Source organism: Stomoxys calcitrans, chromosome 4 (genome assembly GCF_963082655.1).
Source record: "Stomoxys calcitrans chromosome 4, idStoCalc2.1, whole genome shotgun sequence".
In the NCBI taxonomy this organism is placed as follows: Eukaryota; Metazoa; Arthropoda; class Insecta; order Diptera; family Muscidae; genus Stomoxys; species Stomoxys calcitrans.
The window spans coordinates 163,102,126-163,124,620 of record NC_081555.1 but is presented as its reverse complement, the minus strand read 5'-3'; the positions used below and the strand labels follow the sequence as shown (position 1 = coordinate 163,124,620).

Genomic DNA, 22,495 nt, shown 5'->3' with positions numbered 1-22,495 from the left:
AGGTCTTGGATATATCCTTTAAAGTAGCATGGCCACAAACTATAGTAGAATTCAAAGCTACGAAAACAATTGCTGGAAGCTCTCAATGCAAGTAAACAAGGTGGAGAATAGCAAAGGCGCAATACTCATTTGAATACGTGGATCACTAAAGAATACCAAAGGCACAACCAAGCTGAGAAAAGTAATGAGAAAGAATAACTTGTAATGAGAAAGGATAACTTCTGGCAGTGATAAATGACATCCTCCTTAAAGGCACTTCCGGGATTGCACAGATAGATAGGGCCTGTTGGGATGATTGGTGGGATGGGATAGCTCACCGTTATTGTTCACTGTCATTCTTTTTTTCATATATTACAGTTAAACACTATAAAACCTCATCTAAATATTTCAAAATTCAATCAAGAACTAATGCAAATATAATTGGGTAAACTGCAAAAGGTCAACAAATTGCAATGCATAATAAATCAAACCATTAGAGAGAAAATCGAACCAAAAGTTTTTGTTCTGTGCTTCGACAGAATGCCATTAGCATGGAGCATACACACAAGACGTTTTAGCAAAGTCGGAATGCTTATATTCATCGTATTGTCTGTAGGTTTCATTGCTGGTGCCAATTGCAATGGCGGCTATTGCCACGAAATGCTGCAAAATGAGAAAATAGAAAACATTAAATGGTCATTTTTAAAAGATTGCCTGCATACGATTGGTGGCGATTCGATTTCCCAACAAATGAGTGAAAATATATGGCGTTTGATAAAATTGGTACACTTTAAAAAAAAATATATTTATATATATAAATGTTTGCATAGTTTTTTTTTCTTCTCTCCACTACTCTAATAGGCCTTTGATGGCATTGAAAATATACCCCTCGATGCCTATAGATCCATGAGTTATTCCTTGACTGTCATACCAGCGGATGATTTACGCAATATTAGCTTGGAAAATATAGACATGGTTGAAGTTTTCGGTGCTATAAGAAGCACCAAACTTTTGCGGGAGTTTCAAAAAGGCTTTAATGATGAACAATTGAGTGTCCTTGCCCGTAAGCTACGCACGGAATGGTTGGGAAAAAACCCCTTGACATATTCCGAATACGATTTAAGAGCAATGGGTGAAATGTTATGCTATCTCAATGTTACGGATATAGAAAATATACATTCAGATGCTTTTAGGTAAGTTTTTTTAGGCATATAAGAAAAAGGGAAAAATATAAAAATTGAAACTGCATTGTTTTGATGAAACTTTACTGCATTTTTATACAAAATGATTTTTTTTTTGGATTTTTTTTTAAATTTAATTTTTTTTAATTTTGTTTTTTTTACAAAACTTAATTTTGTTTCTTTAGAAAATTTAGATCAACATTTGTTTTGGTTCAAAATGTTACCTTATAGAAATTTTGTAAATTTTTTTCCAAACACAAATTTTGAGGTAATTTTTTTATGAAAATCTCTTTGAAGACATTTTCTATGAATATCTAACTTCGAAATCAACTTCTCCGGAATTCACATCTGAGGACATTTTCTATGACAATTAGAAAATTAGAATCGAATTCTGAAGTTTCTAGAGCATTTTCTTGGAAATTATAATTCGAAGACGTTTGTTTTAAACTCACAATTTGGGGACATGTTATTTGAGAATGACGCCTTGGGGACATTTTCAATGAAAATCAAACTTCGAAGGAAATTTTTATAAAAAAATTTCAAAGATGTTTTTCATGAAAATCATAGTTCGAGGACATTTTCTACGAAAATCACATTTTGAGGACATTTTCTATGAAAATCACACTTCGAGGACATTTCATACGAAAATCAAAATTCGATGTAATTTTTTTACGAAAATCACTCTTTGAGAACTATTTCTATCAAAATCAAACGTAAAGGACATTAAACTATATGGAAATTTTCTATAAAAATCAGATCTTGACAAAGCTTTTATGAATATAAAATTTAAAGAACATTTCCTATGACAATAAAATTTCGAGGGATACCATTTTCAAAATCATACTTTGGGGACATTTTCTATAAAAATCAAGTTTCTTGGCAGTTTTCTAGAAAATCAAAACCGAGATGAATTTCTGTGAGATTTCGGGGATATATTTAGGAAATTTTCCTTGAATATCAAACTCTCCTCAAAGTTTGATTTTTGTAGGCAATGAACTCTAACAAATTTTGAAGAGATTTCCTTTAGAAATAAAATTTCCAGGACATTTTTTTTGAAAATAAAACTTCGGATACTTTTTCTATGAAATCATACTTTGAAGACATTTTCTATAAAAATCACGTATCGAGGCAATTTTCCATAAAAGTCACAACTCGAAAATATTTTTTATGACAATCACATTTTGAGGAAGAAATTCTTTGTAAAAATTTAACTTTGAGAAAAATTTCTACAAAAATCAAATCATGACAAAGCTTTTATGAACATAAAATTTAAAGAACATTTCCTATGACAATCAAATTTCGAGAGATACTACTTCCAAAACCATACTTCGGCGACATTTTCTATAAAAATAAAATTTCTTAGATATTTTCTATAAAACCAAAATTTGAGATTAATTTTTAAGAGATTTAGGGATATTTTCAGGAAATTTTCCATGAAAATTAAATTTGGAGCACATTGCTCATGAAAATCAAATTTTGAGATGTATTTTAGAAATCAAATTTCCAGCACATTTTCTTTAAAAACAAAACGTCAAAGACATTTTCCAAGAATATCGCATTTTGGGGTCATTTTCTATGAAAAACACAATTTGAGGACATTTTCTATGACAACTAAATTTTGAGGTCATCCCTTGAGAGTCAAAGTTCTGGAACATTTCCATTAAAAATCGACAACAACATAACCTATAAAAATCAAATGTTGACGAGATTTCCTTTAGAATCAAATTTCCAGGATATTTACTTTGATAAAAACACTGAAGAAATTTTCTATAAAAATTACACTTTTAGGATATTTGCTATAAAAATCACAATTCGAGGGAATTTTCTATGAAAATCAAGTGTCGAGGTCATGAGAATCAAAATTTTCAATGAAAATCAAACTTTGAGGAAAAGCAATTTTTGATATAGTTTTTATTTAATTTATTTTTCTAGGTCATCTACTATGACAATCAAAGCTTCGAGCAGATTTGTTATTAAAAACAAATTTTGCGGGTTTTTCCATTAAAATAACATTTCAAAGACAAAGACAAAAATTTGAGGATACTTAAGAGGACATTTTATATGAAAACCAAACTTCCACATAAATTTGTATAGGAAACATATATAGGGACACATTCTACGAAAATCAAATTTAGACGACATTTTCTATTAAAATCAAATATTCCTTTGCCATGAAACTTGAAAGATATACTCCATGAAAATTAAATTTCGGAGAAATGACAATTCAAAGACATTTTCTATGAAAACTCAACCTCGAAAACATTACAAACAATCATATTTCGAGGAGATGTTTTTTTCCTCAAAATAAAATGTTCATAGAAAATATTCTTAAAATTATTCATAGAAAATTGAAAGCAATTTGCATAGATTTATACACAAAGTGTTCCCAAAATTACATTTTCATAGAAAATACCCTCAAAGTGTAATATTCATAGAAAATATCTCCCAAAGTTTTGTTTGCAGACAAGATGTCCCCAAAATTGATTATTTTTAAAATATGTTCTCAAAATTATTATTGGAAAATTCTAGCAATTTGCATAGAAAATATCCTCCAAATTAGATTTTAATAGAAAATGTACTCAAAAATTGGTTTCCATACACAATGTCCCCAAATATTAATTTTCGTAGAAAATGTCCTCGACATGTAATTTCCATAGAAAATATCTCCAAAATTTGGTTTGCAAACAAAATGTCCCCAAAATTTAATTTTCAAAGGAAATGTTCCCAATATTAAATGGACATAGAAAATGTACTCAAAATAAATTTTTATAGAAAATATCAAACAATTTCCTCGAAATGTAATTTCCATATGTAATGTCCTCAAAATTTGCTTTCCTTACAAAATGTCCCCAAAATTTAATTTTCATAGAAAATTTCTTCAAAATGTAATGGTGACAGAAAATGTCCTCGAAATTAATTTTTCTTCAAAACTTAATTTTCACCAAGAATGTCTTAGAAATATAGTGGTCGATTATTGATAGCAACGCAACTTCAGTTATGTTACCAAAGGGCAAATTTGTAATAAAAATTGTCATTGTTTTGGATTGCATACTTTGTCACAATTTACTTAGTAGCGGAATATGCAAAACACTGATATTGACAAAAATTTCCAACGTTATACTAATGTTTATATCAAGGTTTTATAACCTGGCAACGCAACCGCAGTTGAGTTGCAATCCATAATAGACCCAATAATTTTCATAGAAAGTGTCCTCGAAATTTAGTTTCCATAGGAAAGATAGTCAAATTTTTCTAACCCTTATGTATCTCTAGAGAAGCCGCTGAATGGATAGGCCTAATAGAAAATTGCCCTGAAGATCGTTTACAGGCTTTGGCCAAGTTGGCACTTAGACCAGATGCATTTGGACAGTCACATAAATGGTCGAAATTAGAGGTAAGGTTCCCTTTAGATACGATGGGAAAAAAAACACTCACACACTACTGCACATAATCGTATACATACACAAGAACATAGGGCCAAGGGCTTGGAAATATTATGCCCATCACGGCCTTAAGACCTTCATATCATAAATGTTCATAATTTTAGGTCAGCATTATAGGCAATATTTTGAACGGTCTGCCTCTCAACGAGATAAATGCCATTTCCAAAGATAAACTGCAATTGAATCATTTCTACAAGCCCAAAGGCAAACATCAGCAAAACCAATCAACGAAGAAGAAATTAAGCCATGATTCTACAAAGCCACATGAGTTGAATGCTTCAATGGTGTCATCATTAACAACAGCGATATCAATGACACATAATGCAGAAAATAAAACTCAGAGTTTTGATTTATCCTAAATCATTGATGTGTTAGTCTTTATATTTGCACTTAAAAAATAACTAAGAAATTTGCACATTTTTCATTAATTGTTTTGTTAGTTTTTGTTTTTAATAAAAAAAATGAAATATATTCGTTTTGGAAACTATACCGTAACCCTTAATTTATTGATTATTTAAAAAATATTTTCATGTGTTTATATTTCAATTAAGTTTATAAATTACAAAATTTCTAAGAAAAAAGGCTTGAAGGGAAGCTTGAAGGCCTGGGATTATGAATTCCAATGTTTTTTTTTTTTTTTTTTGGAGAAATTTAATGATTCTTTAGACCTTTGGATCACCTTTTTTTGGGTAAAATTTTAAATTTCTCTACAATAGCAGCAATAATATTTTTTGTTTTCAGTTTCGTTATAGCAAAGAAAATAAGAGTCAACATTAATAACAACATTAAGACAATACAAATAAAAGAAAATTAAAATACACTTAGAAAATTAGATGTTTAATCTATGATATCGATAAGCTACTATTACGGGAACTAGGTCGTTCAATTGTCATCGTTTGCTGGGGCACTTGGCTGTCGGGGCTTATGCCAAGTCCAGAATAAATTTCCTTCATTACGAAAAGTATGGTGTCCTCAGAATCCCTAAAAGAAGAAAAACAAAAATAATAATAATGAGAAATAAGTGAATAATTTATCAAGAAAATTGGATGGATTAATTGATTTCCCTAAAAAAAATAAAATGGAGCTTTGACCCTCTGTAATGGAAGCCTTGACCCTCCCCTGGAAGTTAATGTATTCGAAAGGATTTTTTAACTACATGTTTCAGATGTAAAACTAGCTAAATTACCCAATGATTAGAGGTCTTTTTTTATGCCGAGTTTGAACGGCGTGCCGCATAGCGACACCACTTTGGAAAACCATCGTTGAACATTTTTCTGATGTTCACTCCAGTGTTTAAGCCTAGGGGTTCCGTGTCATAGGCGGACATGCTAACCCACGTTGGCCCCCAGATGTAAAAGACCTTTCAACATTCGTTATTAAGTCTAAAACCTCAAGGTTTAAATAGGGTTTTCACCAATCCTTCCCCCTTATTATTTTCACTTACCAATAGCACACATGACTGCTTAATGCAAATATGTATTCATTAATGAATTCCAATGGTGCCTCCTGCAAAACAAAGTCAATACGCTTTGAATCGTTGAGTTTACCCAATGGGAAGTCCACCTCCATCATATCATCTGAGACTGCCGTCGATACAGAATCTGTGCGAGTGCGAATTGATTGGTTAGCGCTGGTTGGTGGCGTCAATTGATGTTTCTGCTCTTCGTTGGGTGAGACTGTTGCTTGTTGGTCTGGTGATTGTGTTTGCTGATTGCCTTGTCGTTCCATTTGCATTTGCATTTCTATAACCTGGAGAAAAATAATAAAAAAAAAATATTAGAAGGATTAAAAATCTTAATTAATTCATGACACCATAACAAATTAAAAAAAAAAATTGTACAAACAATAAAAAAAAATACTTAGAATTGAAATAAGGGCTAGCGTTAGTGAATCGACCCCAGGCGGTAGGACTGATACCTACACAGAAAAATATTAAACATTTTATAATTGATCTAATTGATCGCAAATTAATTAAGTAAGGGTAAATTCTATTTGCAAAATTATTTTCAAAAAATTTTAAAATTTTTGAAACATTTTTAAATTTACGAAATAAATTTTTTCAAAAATTTTTAATATATTTTAAAGTTTTCGATAACCTTTTAAATTTTTGATAAATTTTCAATTTTTCCATATTTTTTAATGGAAAAATTTTAAAAATTTCGATAAATTTTGATAAATTTTGTAGACAGTGATACCACATGCAACGTGTCTTTTTTTGCTTGCGCTAAATTATTGAAAATTTTTTTAAATTTTAGTAAATAAATTTATAAATTTTTAAAATTTGGACAAATTTTTATATTTTCGATAAATTACTAAATTTTCGATAAATTTAAAAATTTTCAATACATTTTTAAAATTTTTGATATCCTTTTAAATTTTAATATATTTTTCCATTTTTTTTAATTGTCGATACATTTTTAATGTTTGATTTATTTTAGAAATTTCGATACATTTTTAAATTTTTTTTAAAATTTGGGTAAATTTTTATTTATTTGATAAAATTTTTTAAATTTGGACAAATTCTTATATTTCTGATGAATTTCTAAATTTTTTATATATTTATAAATTTTCAAACAAATTTTCCATAATTTTTTAAAATTTCTATAAATTTTTAAGACTTCGATAAATTTTTGATACATTTCTTTGATAAATTATTAAATTTTCGATATATTATCCAATTTTCGATAGTTTTAAAATTATTTAATTTTCAATAAGTTTTCGATAAATTTCCGTCTTAAATTAAAAAAAAAAAATTATGTATCGATATTTTTAAATTATTTTAATATTTTGAGAAAATGTTTAAATTTTTGATACTTTTTAAATTATCGATATTTTATATATAATTTTTTGTGTTATTTTTTCAAGAAATATTACATTTTCATAATTTTTGGAACAAATTTTAAATTCTCGATAAGTTACAAGTTTTTAGATACAAATTTTACATTTTTAATTTTTTGAGAAAATTTTTTATTTTCCATCATTTTTAAATCTTCAATAATTGAAATAATGATGTTGGAATTTATAAAATTTTTTTTGGAATGAAATTTTTTAATAGTTTTTTCAAAATTTTGATAAATTTTAAATTTACAAATTTTTAAAATTTCGATAAATGTTTACATTTTTAATATTTTTTTTTAATTTTCGATACATTTTTAATTTTTAAAAATGTATCGAAAATTTAAATTTTCGGTAACTTTTCAAATTTTTGATAATTTTTTTAATATTCGATAAATTTTTAAATTTTCAATAATTTTTTAAATTTTCAATAAATTTTTAAATTTTCAATAAATTTTTAAAATTTCGATAAATTTTTAAATTTTCGATAAATTTTTAAATTTTCGATAAATTTTTAAAATGTCGATAAATTTTTAATATTTCGATAAATTTTTAAAGTTTTGATAACATTTTTAAATTTGATAATTTTTAAAAGTTAATGGCACACCGCACATCCACGCAATTGTATTATTGCTCCCACTCTATACATTTGGTCTTCCCACTGCTCTCACACTTTGAATAGCAGAGCATGGACGGCAAAATATAGAGTGGGAGCAATGATACAATCGGGTGGCAGTGCAGCGTAAAAAAGATCAAATTTAAAAATGTCAAAAATTTATCGAAAATTTTAAAAATTTATCAAAAATATGAAAAGTTATCGAAAATTTCAAAAATAATCGAAAATCTAAAAATTTATCAAAAATTTTGAAATTTATCGAAAATTTCAAAATTTCTCAAAAATTTCAAAATTTACTGAAAATTTCAAAATTTATCAAGAATTTCAAAATTTATTGAAAATTTCAAAATTTATCAAAAATTTCAAAATTTATCGAAAATTTCAAAATTTATCGAAAATTTAGAAATTTGTCGAAAAAAACATCCATGTTATGGATGTTATTTGGTTAGTTCATTCAAAATGCTAACATTTTTTCAATTTTCCTATAAATTAAATTTATAATTTCAATAAAAATTGTATTTCTTTGATAAATTTTTAAATTTTCGATAAATTTTGAAACTTTCAATAAATTTTTAAATTTTCAGTAAATTAAGTTCTGTTGGGCCGCATTCAATATACCTTCCACTATAAATCGTATGACAAGTAACGGCTTGTTGTGCAATCTATATATTAAAAAAGTCACCTCGAACAAGAAAATCTAAGTTAGGAATTTTGTAATGTCATGGATGTTATTAGGTAAATTCTTTCAATATGCTAAAATTGGTTCGATAATTTTTTAAACATTCGATCATTTTCAAAACTTTCGATAGATTTTTAAATTTTCGGTAATTTAAGTTTTGCCGGACCGCATCCTATATACCTTCTTCCATGGATCGTATTGGCAAATTTTTTTTACTGACTTTTTAAATAAAAGAATCGGCTTATGTATGGGGTCATTGGCCGATTTGGACCGTACTTGTGACGGTTGTTAAAAATCATAATAAAGCACAATTGTGAAATTTCAGCCACATCGGATAATAATTGCGCCCTCTAAAGGCACAAGAAATTAAATCGGAAGATCGGTTTATATAGGAGCTGCAAATGCAAATATGCCCATGAACATTCCATTAAGAACTGGGGCAAACTTCTCGGGGCTCATGAAATCAAATCGGGAGATTGGTTTATATGCGAGCTATATACCAGGTTTGGTTCGATTTGGATCAATACTTGACTGGATGTGTTAGGAGGCCATCGTAGCGCAGAGGTTAGCATGTCCGCCAATGACGCTGAACGCCTGGGTTCGAATCTTGGCGAGACCATCAGAAAAAAATTTTCAGCGATGGTTTTCTCTTCTGGCAACATCACGGGCAAAATGTTTAGCCAAATCTGTTTATAAATGCACCCTCTAGAGGCCAACATAATTTAGTCGGAAGATTGGTTTATGTAGGAGCTTTTTCATGTTGTGGACTTCCTAACTTCATTCTTCTAAAGTTAGCGTGCTTTTAACAGACAGATGAATGGACGTGGTTATGTCGATATAGAATGTGTGGTAAATCAAAAAAGTATGTAAATTAAAAGGTTTCAGATCAATATTTCGATAAGTTTTTAAAGGAATGACGAAGTTAGTATACCCCCTCCCCTATGAAGGAGGTTAATAAACCGACATATTTTGTACTTTTACCTTTTCAACTTCTTTCTCCATCAACTCCTCCGTCTCCTTTTTGGATTTGGTCATTTGACCAAAAAAGTTCACAGTATCAAAGGTAAGTTTAAATTTATCCAAAAAGCGTTGCTTTATGTCGGTACTAACACGGGCCATGGTCTCTTTTAACTCCAAATGCATGCGTTTTCGACCTTTGTGATGTGGTATGAGCACAGGACGAGCACTACTCAAATCGGGATTAACCAAGGCTTCAATGCGATAGGCCACCGGATCATAGGGATGGAAGATGTTGTAGAAACCAGGGCATGTAGGAAGACGGAAATCTAGGCCAAGTTTGTCAATACCGCGTATGGTTACAAACATGCCTGTTGAGAAAAGAAAAATGAGTTACAAATGTTTTTTGTCATCATGAAAACAATAAAATTCGATTTTACCTATGGGCGATCCTAGGGCGAAAAATTTCTTAGGCTGGAATTTTAATTGACCATAGTTTATAAACGGTTGTCCAGTTCCAGCTGGACCCATTGTATAGCTAATAGGAGTTGATTCTGATTTATTGCTATCTCTTGTCGTAGATGAAGAGGCGGCGTTTGCCGTTCCTGCCGCTTCTGTGGGTAGAAATTCTTGATCTGGGTTTTCGAGATTCTTTTCTTCGCTTTCCTTAATGGGATACTGATGACACAACAAATCAAAGAGAATAAGAGAACCTAAGCTATGGCCGGCCAAAGAGACACCACCATTAAAATCAGGATGTCGTTGGCGATATTTCATATAAATTTCATTCAACGACACTACTATGGTATTCATTATTCTTTGAGCAAATGTGGGACTGGTGTAGAAAAGTATATCGAGCAAAGTGTCATTGGTGAAGTTACGTAGTTTGGGTATAGATTCCAAAGTAATAGAACGCAACTTCTCATCAATGCCCAATTCAATGGAATGCAAATGACTATGCCAAGAAATGGGTAGAACCTCCACACGACCCACCAGTCCCAAGTCGGCAGAGTTTTTATAATGGGACTGTACCAACTGATGGGCTATGGAACGGAAATCTTCAACTAAAGTGCAAAGAAGAAGTGATTAAAGTTTTATGCAGTAATATTTTTATACGTTTAAATCTTACCAACTTCCTCAACGGATCTCATTTTCAGATCACAAGCTGAACCAATGCCATGTACCATGAATAATAAATGATCGACTTTTTGTGATTCCCCTTGGGCTATATTGAAATCTTCCAAATCACGTTTGACCACACGAGGTCGTGTTGTAGTTTGCTGCAAGTAGAGAACATTTAAGAGAAATTCTTTTATTTGCCTTTGTTAGGCTTACACTCACTGTGGTTCCTCCCCAGGCATCTTGGTTCTGTTGCTGTTGAAAATGCACTATGACTGTGGGTCCATGGAACACCACCTGCTCTCCCATGCCCAAAATGATTGTCTTATGCCAGACACCACTTTCGGCGGCTTGTTTATATTCGGCCTCCAAGACATCGGCTGTACTCTCCTCATAGGGTATGTATTTGGAATCGACCGCCTTGTAGAACCAAGAGCAACGTCTCACCTCTATGGGTTCACTGTCCCAGTAGACACTGCGTTTGAGACGCTCACTAATGTTAACATCATAGCGGCCACCTTCAACGGCAACGATTTCAGGTTTGTCTTCTGGAAGAAATGTTAAGAATTTAATTATGATGGGCAAAATATTGTGAGAATGCTCCAAAATATTCTGCAGTTGGGATTCAAAAGATTCAATAGAATTCCATAGAAAAAATCTGTACGTTCAAAATCGCAGAAGGCATGGCTAATGTTTTGGAACTATGAGACTTTAATGGGTATCACGAACTAAGGCACTCATTTGGCCGGCACGGGATAACTATGACCATCACACAGGCTGGTATTTTGAGCTTCGATTTGTCGTAGGCAGCTCATTGAATTTTCACATTTCGCATAACAAGACGACTTATTTACTCCCCATCTCTGCTACTACAACAACATGCTGCTTAGTTCTAGTTTCTATGACTCCAGGTTTAGCCCGTTGAATAAGAATGCCCCCCACCAAAACTCAGGCAGAAAGCATGACAGAACTTTGGTGATATCATTAACGCAGACGCCGCTCGCTTTATACCAGCCAGTCGAATATCCCAGGTGAGGCCCAATTTTCCCGCCGTAGGCAGCAGTGAACTGTATCTAACCGGTATTGATAAGCTGTGATCTACTGTCAAATCACTCTCGAACCCCGACAGAAGGATTTCCGTTGCTTTTGGCGGCGTAGTAATGAATGATCCGCAGAGATCAGCTAGGTTTCTGAACCAGGAACCTTTCATCGAGCATTCCGAGATTACTTGAGCGAGAAGGAGGCCCATACGTCGTTTACATGGCCTCTGAGCCTATTAACAACAATCATAATTTACTCCGGCAAAGTTACGAATGTCCTCCGTCGTGGCGAATGTCATCGAATACATGACCAAGGTCCTCATTCTGTCTCTTGATACTCTCATAGTTCTGTCCATGTCTGTAAATTGGAAAGAGTTATCCTGCTACTGAAGCCAGCAAAGTATTCGAGTAAGGGAGAATCGTACAAACCAATTTCCCAGAGATGAGGCAATACTCACCCCAGCATCATTGAATATCCATGTGCTGAGCATACTCATGGAGTTCACATTTGCAAAGCAAACACTCTTCTCCAACAACAACAACAAGACGACTTATTTTCGTTTGTTCCTCTTTCGAGACGAGCTCAATGATCGGAGATTTTTCTTTGCAAATGGAAAAGGAAAACCAGAGATCGCAGCGACTTATTTACTCCCCATTTCTGCACATAACGAAGGCATTCGTTGCGGTCAACTATGTTCAGCTTTTTGAAGAAATCTCCAAGTCGTCGTTTTATCCAGGCCTAAAACATGGAATCGCGAATCATTTCAGTGGTCGTCAGTTATTGTTTTTGTAGCAGTGTGTTTGGTTTCATCCCTTCGCCTGCTAGGTACGAATACGACGAAGGGCTCTCATCCTTGCCTTGTTACTCTTTGTATACTTGGAATTGGCGCATTTCTTCGGATCAGTCACTGTTACGTCGCAAAGAGTGCGGTTGTCCGCCCCGACATTTCGGACAACGGTAATCTTCTGGCCCTTATAGCTGAGTTGTCTGCTCTTGCCAGACACCAAACGATGTCGACTCAGAGAGGGCATTAATCTTCGCCCGGCACGGGATAGCTGTGAGCACCACACAGGCTGAAACATTGATGTCCCATTTGTGTGGTGTTCTTTGCTGTCACAGGAAGCTTAGCTGTGAGCTACCAAGCGCATCCATAGGTTGCGGATAGTGGAATGCTCCATATGGAGTAGCTGCAACGGCAGTGACGGACAATCAGCGATATCGAGCGTAGAGTCACAGTGAGAGTCCGGGCGGCACCGGATCTTGCACAAATACTGAGTGCGTATGATGCTCGATATGACAAGGCGGATTATTGGTCCCTTTAAATAACCAATGGCCACCCTGTTTGCATGGCGATCGGTTCTTTGAACGAGCTTGCTCACCTACAGGAGCTTGACGAGGATTGCCAAGCTGCAGGTGTTGGTCAGCTATGTCTCTTGGATCGCTGCAACCAATATGCTCTTCCGACTCATAAAATCCACAATCTCATCGATCTTGCCACGGAGACCGTTGCAGTTTAGTTGTAAAAATGATACACTTCCCGGCACTGGCCTGGCTATATTGGGGCTGAGATGCTGACGTTAAGTATACTGCTGCACGGGAGAACGCAGAAGGCGACGACGATGACGCTTGTGACCCACTGCTGGCTATGTTCGCACTGCACCTTACAACATATCCAGTATGACTATACAAACGTAGTAAAGTTAGGCCAGAGTAAGATCGGAAATGTACCCACTCCATGCACCGGTTACACCTCACCGACACCGACCGATGATGGAGGCGGTTCCGGCAAACCGAAAAGAACGAAGATCCGGGGTTCTTTTCAATCCCGGCACAGACCAAAAGCGTGCGGAGAAGGCACTCGGGGATGTGCTTCTCGCATAACGAAAAAAGACGAACGCGTGCACTGAGGCGGTAGACTTTGCCGATGAAGAATTCCATCGGGTCTATACGGTTCGTACAACCGACTGCCATGGGATTGCCAGAGTCAGAGTCAAACCATTTTGTGCAACTGGCACACTCGACCTCAAGTGTCGTCTTAGGTATCCGATTCGAAACCTATTCCAATTCAGTGAAAATAAGTTTTCTAACGTCGCCTCTATTATCCCACGAAGCTCCTTGAGCTTCCTTTAAAGTCTAAATGTTGCATTTTCTCTGAAAAACAGTGCACCATAGTAAGGAGGCGTAAATGGGAATGGGTTTACCCATGCTACTGTGAGCCAGAGAACTATTTTCAGATTCAGGCCCTATTTCTAGCCTAGTTATCCCTTAATAGTGTCCAACATCGGTAAGCTTAAGTCGGTTATGTTTCCTATCTAAGATCTCTCCTAAGTATTTCAACTTATTCGATATCGTTCTCTGAAGAAACGTGGAATCTCGAACTGACGAATCTTTGTCTTTCTCTCACACCATTCGGACTCGGCTATTAAACAGTAGCTCCCTTGTCATTGAGCTTAAACTTGAAAATGAGTCACTTGTATGTGAGAAGTTTGGCCCCTGCTCCTTAATGGAATGTTCGTAGACAAATTTGCTTTTGCATCAGCAATTCCAACTCACCTCCTTCCATAATAAGACTGGTTTCCAATAAAGCCGAATCATAATGACTGAAGGGTACCCAGACTTGTTTGGCATCAACTGTGCGCTTGTAAAACCAGTGCTTCACTGCTGGCTTATAGGACTTAAAGAAAAAATAAAAAGTATTTTAAAAAAAATTATTTCAACAAAAATTTAATTTTTTTTATTAAACTTACAGTGCTTGCCACCGGTGATGTCTTCTCGCCTTGCAACATATTGGCCATGCGTAAATCCTTAAGAACCTCTTCAGGTAATTCTTCGTAATGTTTGATCAAAGGTGATTGCTCAGCTACTGCGCTCGATTCTTCAAGGCGGCTGGTATCCTCCTGTTTTACCACCGAAGCCTCCGAGGCGTTGAGGGTGGAAAATTCCGAACAAGCCGATGAGGGTGGTTCAACTAAATTTGACACCGGCGTTAGGGAACGTTGTTGTAAATTACGTATAGCCAAACCGCTGTGTACCAAATCGTAGTTTAGATCTCCCACGTGATCAGCGTCTTTAGGTGGGGGATTATTGAAGAAATTTTGTATGCGTTGATCTTCGTTGGAGGCCTGAGCGGCACTCGATATGGGGGGATTTTTAACACTCCTAGCTGGTGATTGTTGGTTAGAAAAATTATCAAAAAATGAGGAAGTATCCTTAACAGTCTCTTGAGATACTGTTTGATTGAAATAATTGGAAAAGTTATTGACTATAGGTGCCTGTGGTTGTTGTTGTTGTTGTGAATCTTGAGCTGAACTCTCTGGTTGCGATGTTGTGTTCGGTAATAATTCCTTCGTCGCAGCACTTGTTGGCATAAAATTCTCAAAACCCAAAGGGGGTGGTACATGCGCAGACAACTCAGATGTTGGTGGCTCCTCACTGGGTGACTGGTTTATATGTGGTGAGGATAATTGGGAAAATAGATCGGTTGAATGATTGCCACTTGGCAAAGGTGTAGGTATGGATGAAGGCAGTTGTGTTGTTAGCTCCGTGCCAGAGTTTTCACCTGAGAGAGTGCCAAAGAAATTCGTGGGTGTTGATTGGCTATGGCCAGCCTGTGGTAGAAAACCTTCGAAACCTATGGAGGGAGTTGCTTGCTGGGTGCTTGCTGCTTCTTCAGAATGTTTGTGTATTTCCTCAGGGCTTTCTGTAACTGCTGGTATTATGCCCACACTTGTGGGTAATTGAGGAAATGCAGGATTTGCCAAATCCTGAGGTTTATTATCTATGGGATAAGGGGTTTGATTTGAGTGATCTTCTTTAGGGAAATTTGATAATTGCGGTTTAGCTTCAGTTTCTTTGGGATTAAAGATATTTTCTGAAGTAGTAGAGAGATTTTGTTTGGATATATCCTCTAAGGGTTTCGTATCTTCAGCAGTTGTAGAAGGATTAAAGAAATTTAAATTTTGATTTTGTGGTTGCTGCTCAGTTCTTTGTGTGGTTAAGAAATTTGAGGCTGCCTCGTTGGATGACTGTCCTTGAAGATCGCTAAAATCAGGAGCTGAGGGTAGTGAGGAAAAGAAACTAAAATCACCAGTTCCTGTAGCTGCTGTGGGTGTAAAGAAATTTGCCAGACTTGGCTGAACAGCAGCAGTTTTGTTCGCTTCAGCAGCGGAACCTCTACGATAGGGATTATCGCCCACCACTCCCTTGGGCACTTTGGGAGGGGGTAAATTCGGTTGTGCTGTTGCCGGTTCAGTTGGAGTGGCTATAGTTAAATCTTGTATTGCTGTTATCAAAGTTTCCTTTTCGTTTGTTTTAGTTGCGTCCTGTTTGATTGGTGGTTCTTGGAGTGGTTCTATGGGCTGCAAGAATTGTTGAGTTTCTTGTGAACTACCAAAAAAGTTGGTCGTTTGTTGTAAAAGTTCAGCAGCGGGTGCCTGCTCTGCTGCCGGCTCAATGGGTTTAAAGAAATATTGTGGGTTGACTGCCTCAGTGGTTTGGATTTGGGGTTCCTGTTTATCTTCTACCTCTGGAATTGCACTTGGGGTAGGTTCGAGTTTTACTTGCTCTCTTTCACTTAGGTTTTCTTTCTCTTCAGGGGCTGCTTTTAAAAGAGTGTTAGTGTTTTCTTGAGTAGGCGCAGCAAACAAAGGAACTTCCTGATGTCTATGTTCTTCGACTTCTGTGGCGGGCGAAGCGAATAGTGCGACACTTTGCGGTTCAGCACTTGGCACAAAAATATTTGCCACTGGAGTCAACGAAGGAGCAGCGCCTTGCCCAAAAGGATTGTAAACGGCAGGTGGTGGTCCTGCAGGTGTTTGATGGAAAACGTTGGGACTTCCACCAAAATTTGTTGGTGGAAATTGGGTGGGGGTCACTCCAAACACTGAATTTGGTGTAACCTGCACGGGAGCTGTCTCCTGGGCTGTTAAAGGATTCTTATAGAGCTTTGTTCCTTTTTGTAGGCGATATGACGATGAGACCTGTCCACCTGGGGGTGGTACACCAGAAACACTTGCCCCTGTTGGGGGCAAAGAAGTTCCCGCTTGAGGTTCCTGATTGGTGTTGGGCAAATATTTTGAAGGATCGAAAAATCCTATTTGGGTTGGAGGTGTAGCTGTGGCCTCTTGTGACAATTGTTGCCCTGGGGCTGTAGGAAGTTTTGGCAAATACTTCGTAGGATCAAAAAATCCAACTTGAGGAGGTGGTGTTGGATTTATTACTGGTGCTGATGTCGCTTCCAAGGGGTTAAAGAAAGTTACCGGTGTCTGACTAGTAGCAGGAGTATTTTGTCCTACTATGCTGGTAGAGACTGCAGGCTGTGATGGTGGTCGACTGCTAACCACCGAAGGTGGTATGGCCAAAGGAACTGTTTCGCTAAACGAGTTGGCCGGTCTTGACGAAGGTCTTGGCGGCCTAGAGGCGTCTGTTGTCTGGGAATTCTGTTGAAAGGGATCAAATATTGCTGGTGCTGCAGAGGGATTGAAAAAATTTACCTGTGCTGTCGAGTCTACAGCGGTTGCAGGTAAAAAGGGAGGTTGAGCAAAAGTGCCTTCTTGAGGCTGGAAAAATCCGGCAGCACTAGGATTCGATTGAAATATTTCACCTGTGGCCGGTGGAGGTGGTGGATAATTTGCTTGCTGTTGCTCTACCAAAGTGTTTGGGGCAAAATAATTAGCAGCGGGCGGTGGTGGAGGTGGTACCCCTTGATCAAAGACTATGCCAAAGTTGCCACCTGTTGTTGGTTGCTGTTCATAACCACTTGGCTGGGTTTCAGGTTTTATGGTTTGGGTTATAGAGCCCGCAGCCGATTGCACTAGTCCCGTTATATTTTGCAGAACACCAGTGGGGGCAAGATTGGTGATTTTTGAAAATAAGCCTCCTCCTGCCGCTTTGCGTTCTTCAGATTTACGCTCTTCGTTGAAATACGAAGGCTGTTGGCTGAAGGGATCGTTGGGGGGATAAGCAGCGGCGTTATTGTCATATGCCGCCGGGCCACTTAATGCCGGTGGTGGTTGAAATAGTGCAGCCGAATGTTGTTGCTGTTGATCCGAGAGGCCTGGTATGGGAGCATAGAGTTTTTTCTTGGCTGTAAAACGGAAATTATTTGGTCCTCCTGCCGAAGGGGGAGGCACTGCAGGAGCAGTCGAAGGTGGCAAAGAAGGGACTTCGGCAGGGCTATAGAATTTTGGTGGTTCTGTGGGAGGCAAAGATGAAGCTTCTGGAACAGCAGAACTTGTAAGGTAAGATGAGAAACAGAAAAACATTAAAGATTTTCACTACAAGATTTTTGTTACACACAACTTACCTTCCCGAATAAAAATCACCTCCTAATGCGGCTGCGGGAGGTGGAGCATAAAATGGTAAACTAGTTGCTGCTTGTGGCACTAGATTTGATGGTGGTGTTGGTGATGGTTGCTGATACTGTTGCTGCTGTGTATATATGGGCTGTATATCCGGTTGTGGCACAAAATTGCCATTTGGATCTGGATCACTTGGTGTAGTCTCGCGACTCGATATGGCTGTTATACGCTTGGAAAATGATGAAAACACATTGGAGGCCACCGAAGGCAGAGCTGAGAACGATGAGGCCGCTTGACTTAATATCGAATCATTTGTATTGGTTTGCTCCAATAGGGGATTTGCATTTGTATCGATTGTTGCGGTTGTCGTATTGTCCTCCGCCGAAGCATTCAAATTGATTTCATCAAGATTTTCGGTATCCAAAGAAGAGGAGCCAACGGTTACCAGGGATTTATGTTCTGAAAGTGTTTAAGTGAAATAAAATGTTCGAATAAGAAAAAATGTAAATTATATAAAGAAAAAAGTTTTGACATACAAACATGCTGAAATGTAAAATAAAAAAATAAAAAAAAAATAAATATTTGAAAAAAAAAAATAAAAAAAAAAAATTATAATTAAAATTTTGACAATAGTTTCGAAAAAAAAATTCTATAATCTATTACATAATTTTTTTTTTAATTTTTAAAAAATCAATCAATTTTAAAGAAATTTTTCTAGAAAAAGAAAATTACTTTTATAAGTTTTTTGAAAAAAAAAAAACAAGTTTTGTCAAAATATTTTGAAGAAATTTTCTATGAGAATCAGATTTTAAGGAAATTTTCTGCTAAAATCAAAAACGGTTTAATTTTTCTACACGTTTCAATTTTTTTTTTTTTCGAAAAATCATATTCGGACAAAATTTTTTAAAAAATTATATTTTCTATGAAAATCAAATATTAAAATTTTCTTGAAAAAAAAAAATAAAAAAATATTGAAATTTTGAACTTTTGATGAAAACTGGTACAAAAATAATGCTACCATTTCTAAAATTTCATTAGAATCATATTTCAGTTTAAGAAACCCCATTCATCAAAATTTAAATTATTGAAAAATAGTTTCTTTCAAGTTCCGCTTTGGTACTCATTGATTTTTTTTTTTTTAGTTTTACAAACAAAGCATTTTAAGCTTCTAGTTTCAGTTTACTTTTTAAACTTTAAATGTTAATTAATGCAATTTGTAACATTTAATTTAGTGTCAATCAGGCAGACGTCCTATCGCTAAGTATGAAAACAGCTAACCTTTCATTATTTTTTGCTACAATATTCGTGGCAAAATACTCACTTACACCTGCAGTTGCAAATATGCAATTATCTAAAAAGAAAAACACTATTTACATATCGATGGGTTGTTTGATTAGCGGCAGCTTTTAATATTCTAATACAGAAAAAAAACGATCTGTGGTGGCGGTAAAATTCATAGAAACTCGTTTTTAAAGTCGATAATATTAGTAAATGATTTGTTTCTCATAAATATTTCTCGTCTCGTTTTAAATCTCAAACCCGCGCATCGTATTCTCTCCCCCTCAAAGTGAAAACCCAAGTGAAGTGAAAAGTAAAAAGTGAACATACATACAAACATATATAACTAGAGTGACCATTGCAACAATAAACTTTGAAACAGTGAACTAATATATTTAACATTTTAGATACAAAGTGACACAATAACAACCGACTCAAAAACCAAATCTACACTCGACCCACAATTGCAACATCACAACAACCATAAGTGCGGGACACAACATACAACACCAACTAATTCTAATATTGCAAACCCCCCACCTGTTAAATACAATGTCTATCTACTACAATCAACTATACTCATAATTTAAATTTTAATCTACTTACTACTGCTACTTAAATCTATGAATTGTGCTATCTAAACCTAAATATTTGCTACTTAAACACTACGATCTACTTATAACTAATGAATTTAAATAACATAGAAAAGAACATCACAATAAACAATCACCACCACATTTGAATTTTAAACATAAAACTTCCTATGTTTTATTTCGGAAGGCAAAACCCTTAGTTTGAACCCAAACATTTGGTTATTAAGAAAAGGGTTTCACGTTTCACTTGCGATCCTGTTGTTGTTGTTGCTAATGAGAGGTTAGAGATCGTGGCTCGTGCAAAGAACCTGGGGGTGACTTTCAACAGTACCTTGTCGTGGACAGACCATATTAATGCTGCTGTTGGTCAAGGGTATTCAAAGCTTCGCTCGCTTTGGTCCACTCAACAACTTACTCCTCTTTGGGTAAGAATACTTTTGGCAAAGTCATATATTATACCTAGCCTACTCTACGGTTGTGAGCTATTTGCAAACTGTGATTCTCGAAGCAGTCGTAAGATCGATACTTTCTTCAACAGTGTGGTACGCTATGTATATGGTCTTCGTCGACGAGACTCCACTTTCCGTTTCTCCAGATCCTTATATGGTGTATCATTTCGTGATGTTTTGCTCATGAGGTCATTGACCTTTTTACATAGGATAATATATACACAGGCACCATCTCATTTATTTGAGAGAATCAGATTTGCAAGGTCGAACCGAGGAAACAAATTGATTCCAATGATACACCGTAGCTTAGTCTCTCAATGGCATCTATTTATATTCGCCGTTCAGCTCTGGAACTCTCTCCCGCACGACCCTCAAACCATCAGTAACGCTGTAACATTTAAAGGTAAATTACTAGATCACTTTAGGGATTCTAGATAAGTCTTGTTAAAAATAAATATGTCAAGTGTTAATTTTGATTTGTGAGCGGTAAATAATTGTATACCAATATTTTTCTTATTTTTGATTTATTACTCAAATTAACATCCTATTTATATTTTGTTAGTTTCAAGCTTATTATATTTGATTTTTTTTTCTTTTTTTTACATTTATTTATTTATACTTTGTCTAACATTGTAACTTTAAAAGGATTAATTTCCCGTACTATAATCATAAGAACATGCGTTCTTGTTGTGCGGGTGTCAATAAATTACAAATTACAAATTACAAATTACAAATATTTTATTGGAAATTTGCCATAAAAAGACTATTATTAGATATGTGGGTGGAGGGAGTGTGTGGGAAAATGTAAAAAAAGAAAAACCGCTAATTATCAATAACATTTTTGAAAGTCTTTTTTATTTTCTACAGTACCTGAAAGTATGCTAAATTTTTTTGTTTTGGAAAATGAGGTTTGCTTCTCATTATTGTTTCAGTTTTTAAACTTAATGGCTATTAATCGTTGATTTGCCAGGAAGATGGCAAAAGGTTATCGAACAAAATGGCAATTATAAAGGGTGATTTTTTTGAGGTTAGGATTTTCATGCATTAGTATTTGACAGATCACGTGAGATTTCAGACATGGTGTCAAAGAGAAAGATGCTCAGTATGCTTTGACATTTCATCATGAATAGACTTACTAACGAGCAACGCTTGCAAATCATTGAATTTTATTACCAAAATCAGTGTTCGGTTCGAAATGTGTTCATTCACCGTAACGTTGCGTCCAACAGCATCTTTGAAAAAATGCGGTCCAATGATTCCACCAGCGTACAAACCACACCAAACAGTGCATTTTTCGGGATGCATGGACAGTTCTTGAACGGCTTCTGGTTGCTCTTCACTCCAAATGCGGCAATTTTGCTTATTTACGTAGCCATTCAACCAGAAATGAGCCTCATCGCTGAACGGTGAATGAACACATTTCGAACCGAACACTGATTTTGGTAATAAAATTCAATGATTTGCAAGCGTTGCTCGTTAGTAAGTCTATTCATGATGAAATGTCAAAGCATACTGAGCATCTTTCTCTTTGACACCATGTCTGAAATCCCACGTGATCTGTCAAATACTAATGCATGAAAATCCTAACCTCAAAAAAATCACCCTTTATATTTGATTAAAGTTCATTCTAAGTTGTATTAAAAATGCATTTACTTTCTTTTAAAAAATCCGCAATTACTTTTTAGGCAACCTAATACTTAAAAATATAATTATTTTCGACCCTAACGATTTTGCTCGATTATCGGCCTGCCCATCCGTCTGCAGCTAAAATCTGACTAGGGTAGAGCTGGCAAAATATCGAAAGCACCATCGATACTATCGATATTTAATTTTTTTTGACAGAATATTGATTAATATTTTTCCAATGGTTGCTATGCAAAAATTTAATTTTTTGAAAAACTAAACAAAAATTAGCAATCCGACACTGAATGTATCCTTTAAGAGACATTGCGCCTACAGAGGGCGCAATTTTCATTGGATTAGGCTAACATTTTGTACAAACTTCCAGCAGACTTTATTAACCTTG

At 35.2% G+C, this 22,495-nt stretch overlaps 2 protein-coding genes across 7 annotated transcripts in view; one reads left to right on the top strand and one right to left on the bottom strand.

The window, feature by feature from the left end:
- The first annotated feature begins 567 nt into the window (after positions 1–567).
- LOC106087147 (uncharacterized) lies at positions 568–5,056 on the top strand. Its single transcript, XM_013252077.2, has 4 exons — positions 568–762; positions 841–1,172; positions 4,434–4,554; positions 4,708–5,056. The coding sequence occupies exons 1-4, from the start codon at positions 568–570 to the stop codon at positions 4,960–4,962; spliced, it is 903 nt and encodes a 300-aa protein (XP_013107531.2). The 3' UTR covers positions 4,963–5,056.
- A 178-nt stretch (positions 5,057–5,234) lies between these two features.
- Positions 5,235–22,495, bottom strand: part of LOC106087088 (mucin-2) — a 146,649-nt gene continuing 129,388 nt past the window's right edge. For 2 of the 6 annotated variants that reach the window (XM_059367968.1, XM_013252025.2), the window contains exons 2-10: positions 18,155–18,608; positions 14,598–18,081; positions 14,404–14,524; positions 11,026–11,357; positions 10,820–10,970; positions 10,131–10,754; positions 9,715–10,061; positions 6,048–6,352; positions 5,235–5,584 (exon numbers count right to left, since the gene is read on the bottom strand). In XM_059367968.1, the coding sequence (XP_059223951.1) occupies positions 5,446–5,584; positions 6,048–6,352; positions 9,715–10,061; positions 10,131–10,754; positions 10,820–10,970; positions 11,026–11,357; positions 14,404–14,524; positions 14,598–18,081; positions 18,155–18,608 (5,957 nt within the window). In that variant the 3' untranslated portion in view covers positions 5,235–5,445. The remainder of the gene's footprint in view (positions 5,585–6,047; positions 6,353–9,714; positions 10,062–10,130; positions 10,755–10,819; positions 10,971–11,025; positions 11,358–14,403; positions 14,525–14,597; positions 18,082–18,154; positions 18,609–22,495) is intronic. The other 4 variants (XM_013252017.2, XM_059367970.1, XM_013251999.2 and 1 more) reach the window with 4 other exon arrangements.

What these genes read in the sequence shown, in the direction of transcription:
- LOC106087147 (XM_013252077.2), top strand. Translation starts at nt 568, where the DNA reads ATGCTTATATTCATCGTATTGTCTGTAGGTTTCATTGCTGGTGCCAAT. An exon ending in ATACATTCAGATGCTTTTAG is followed by an intron (nt 1,173 to 4,433) that starts GTAAGTTTTTTT and finishes ATGTATCTCTAG; the next exon opens with AGAAGCCGCTGAATGGATAG. An exon ending in ATAAATGGTCGAAATTAGAG is followed by an intron (nt 4,555 to 4,707) that starts GTAAGGTTCCCT and finishes TCATAATTTTAG; the next exon opens with GTCAGCATTATAGGCAATAT.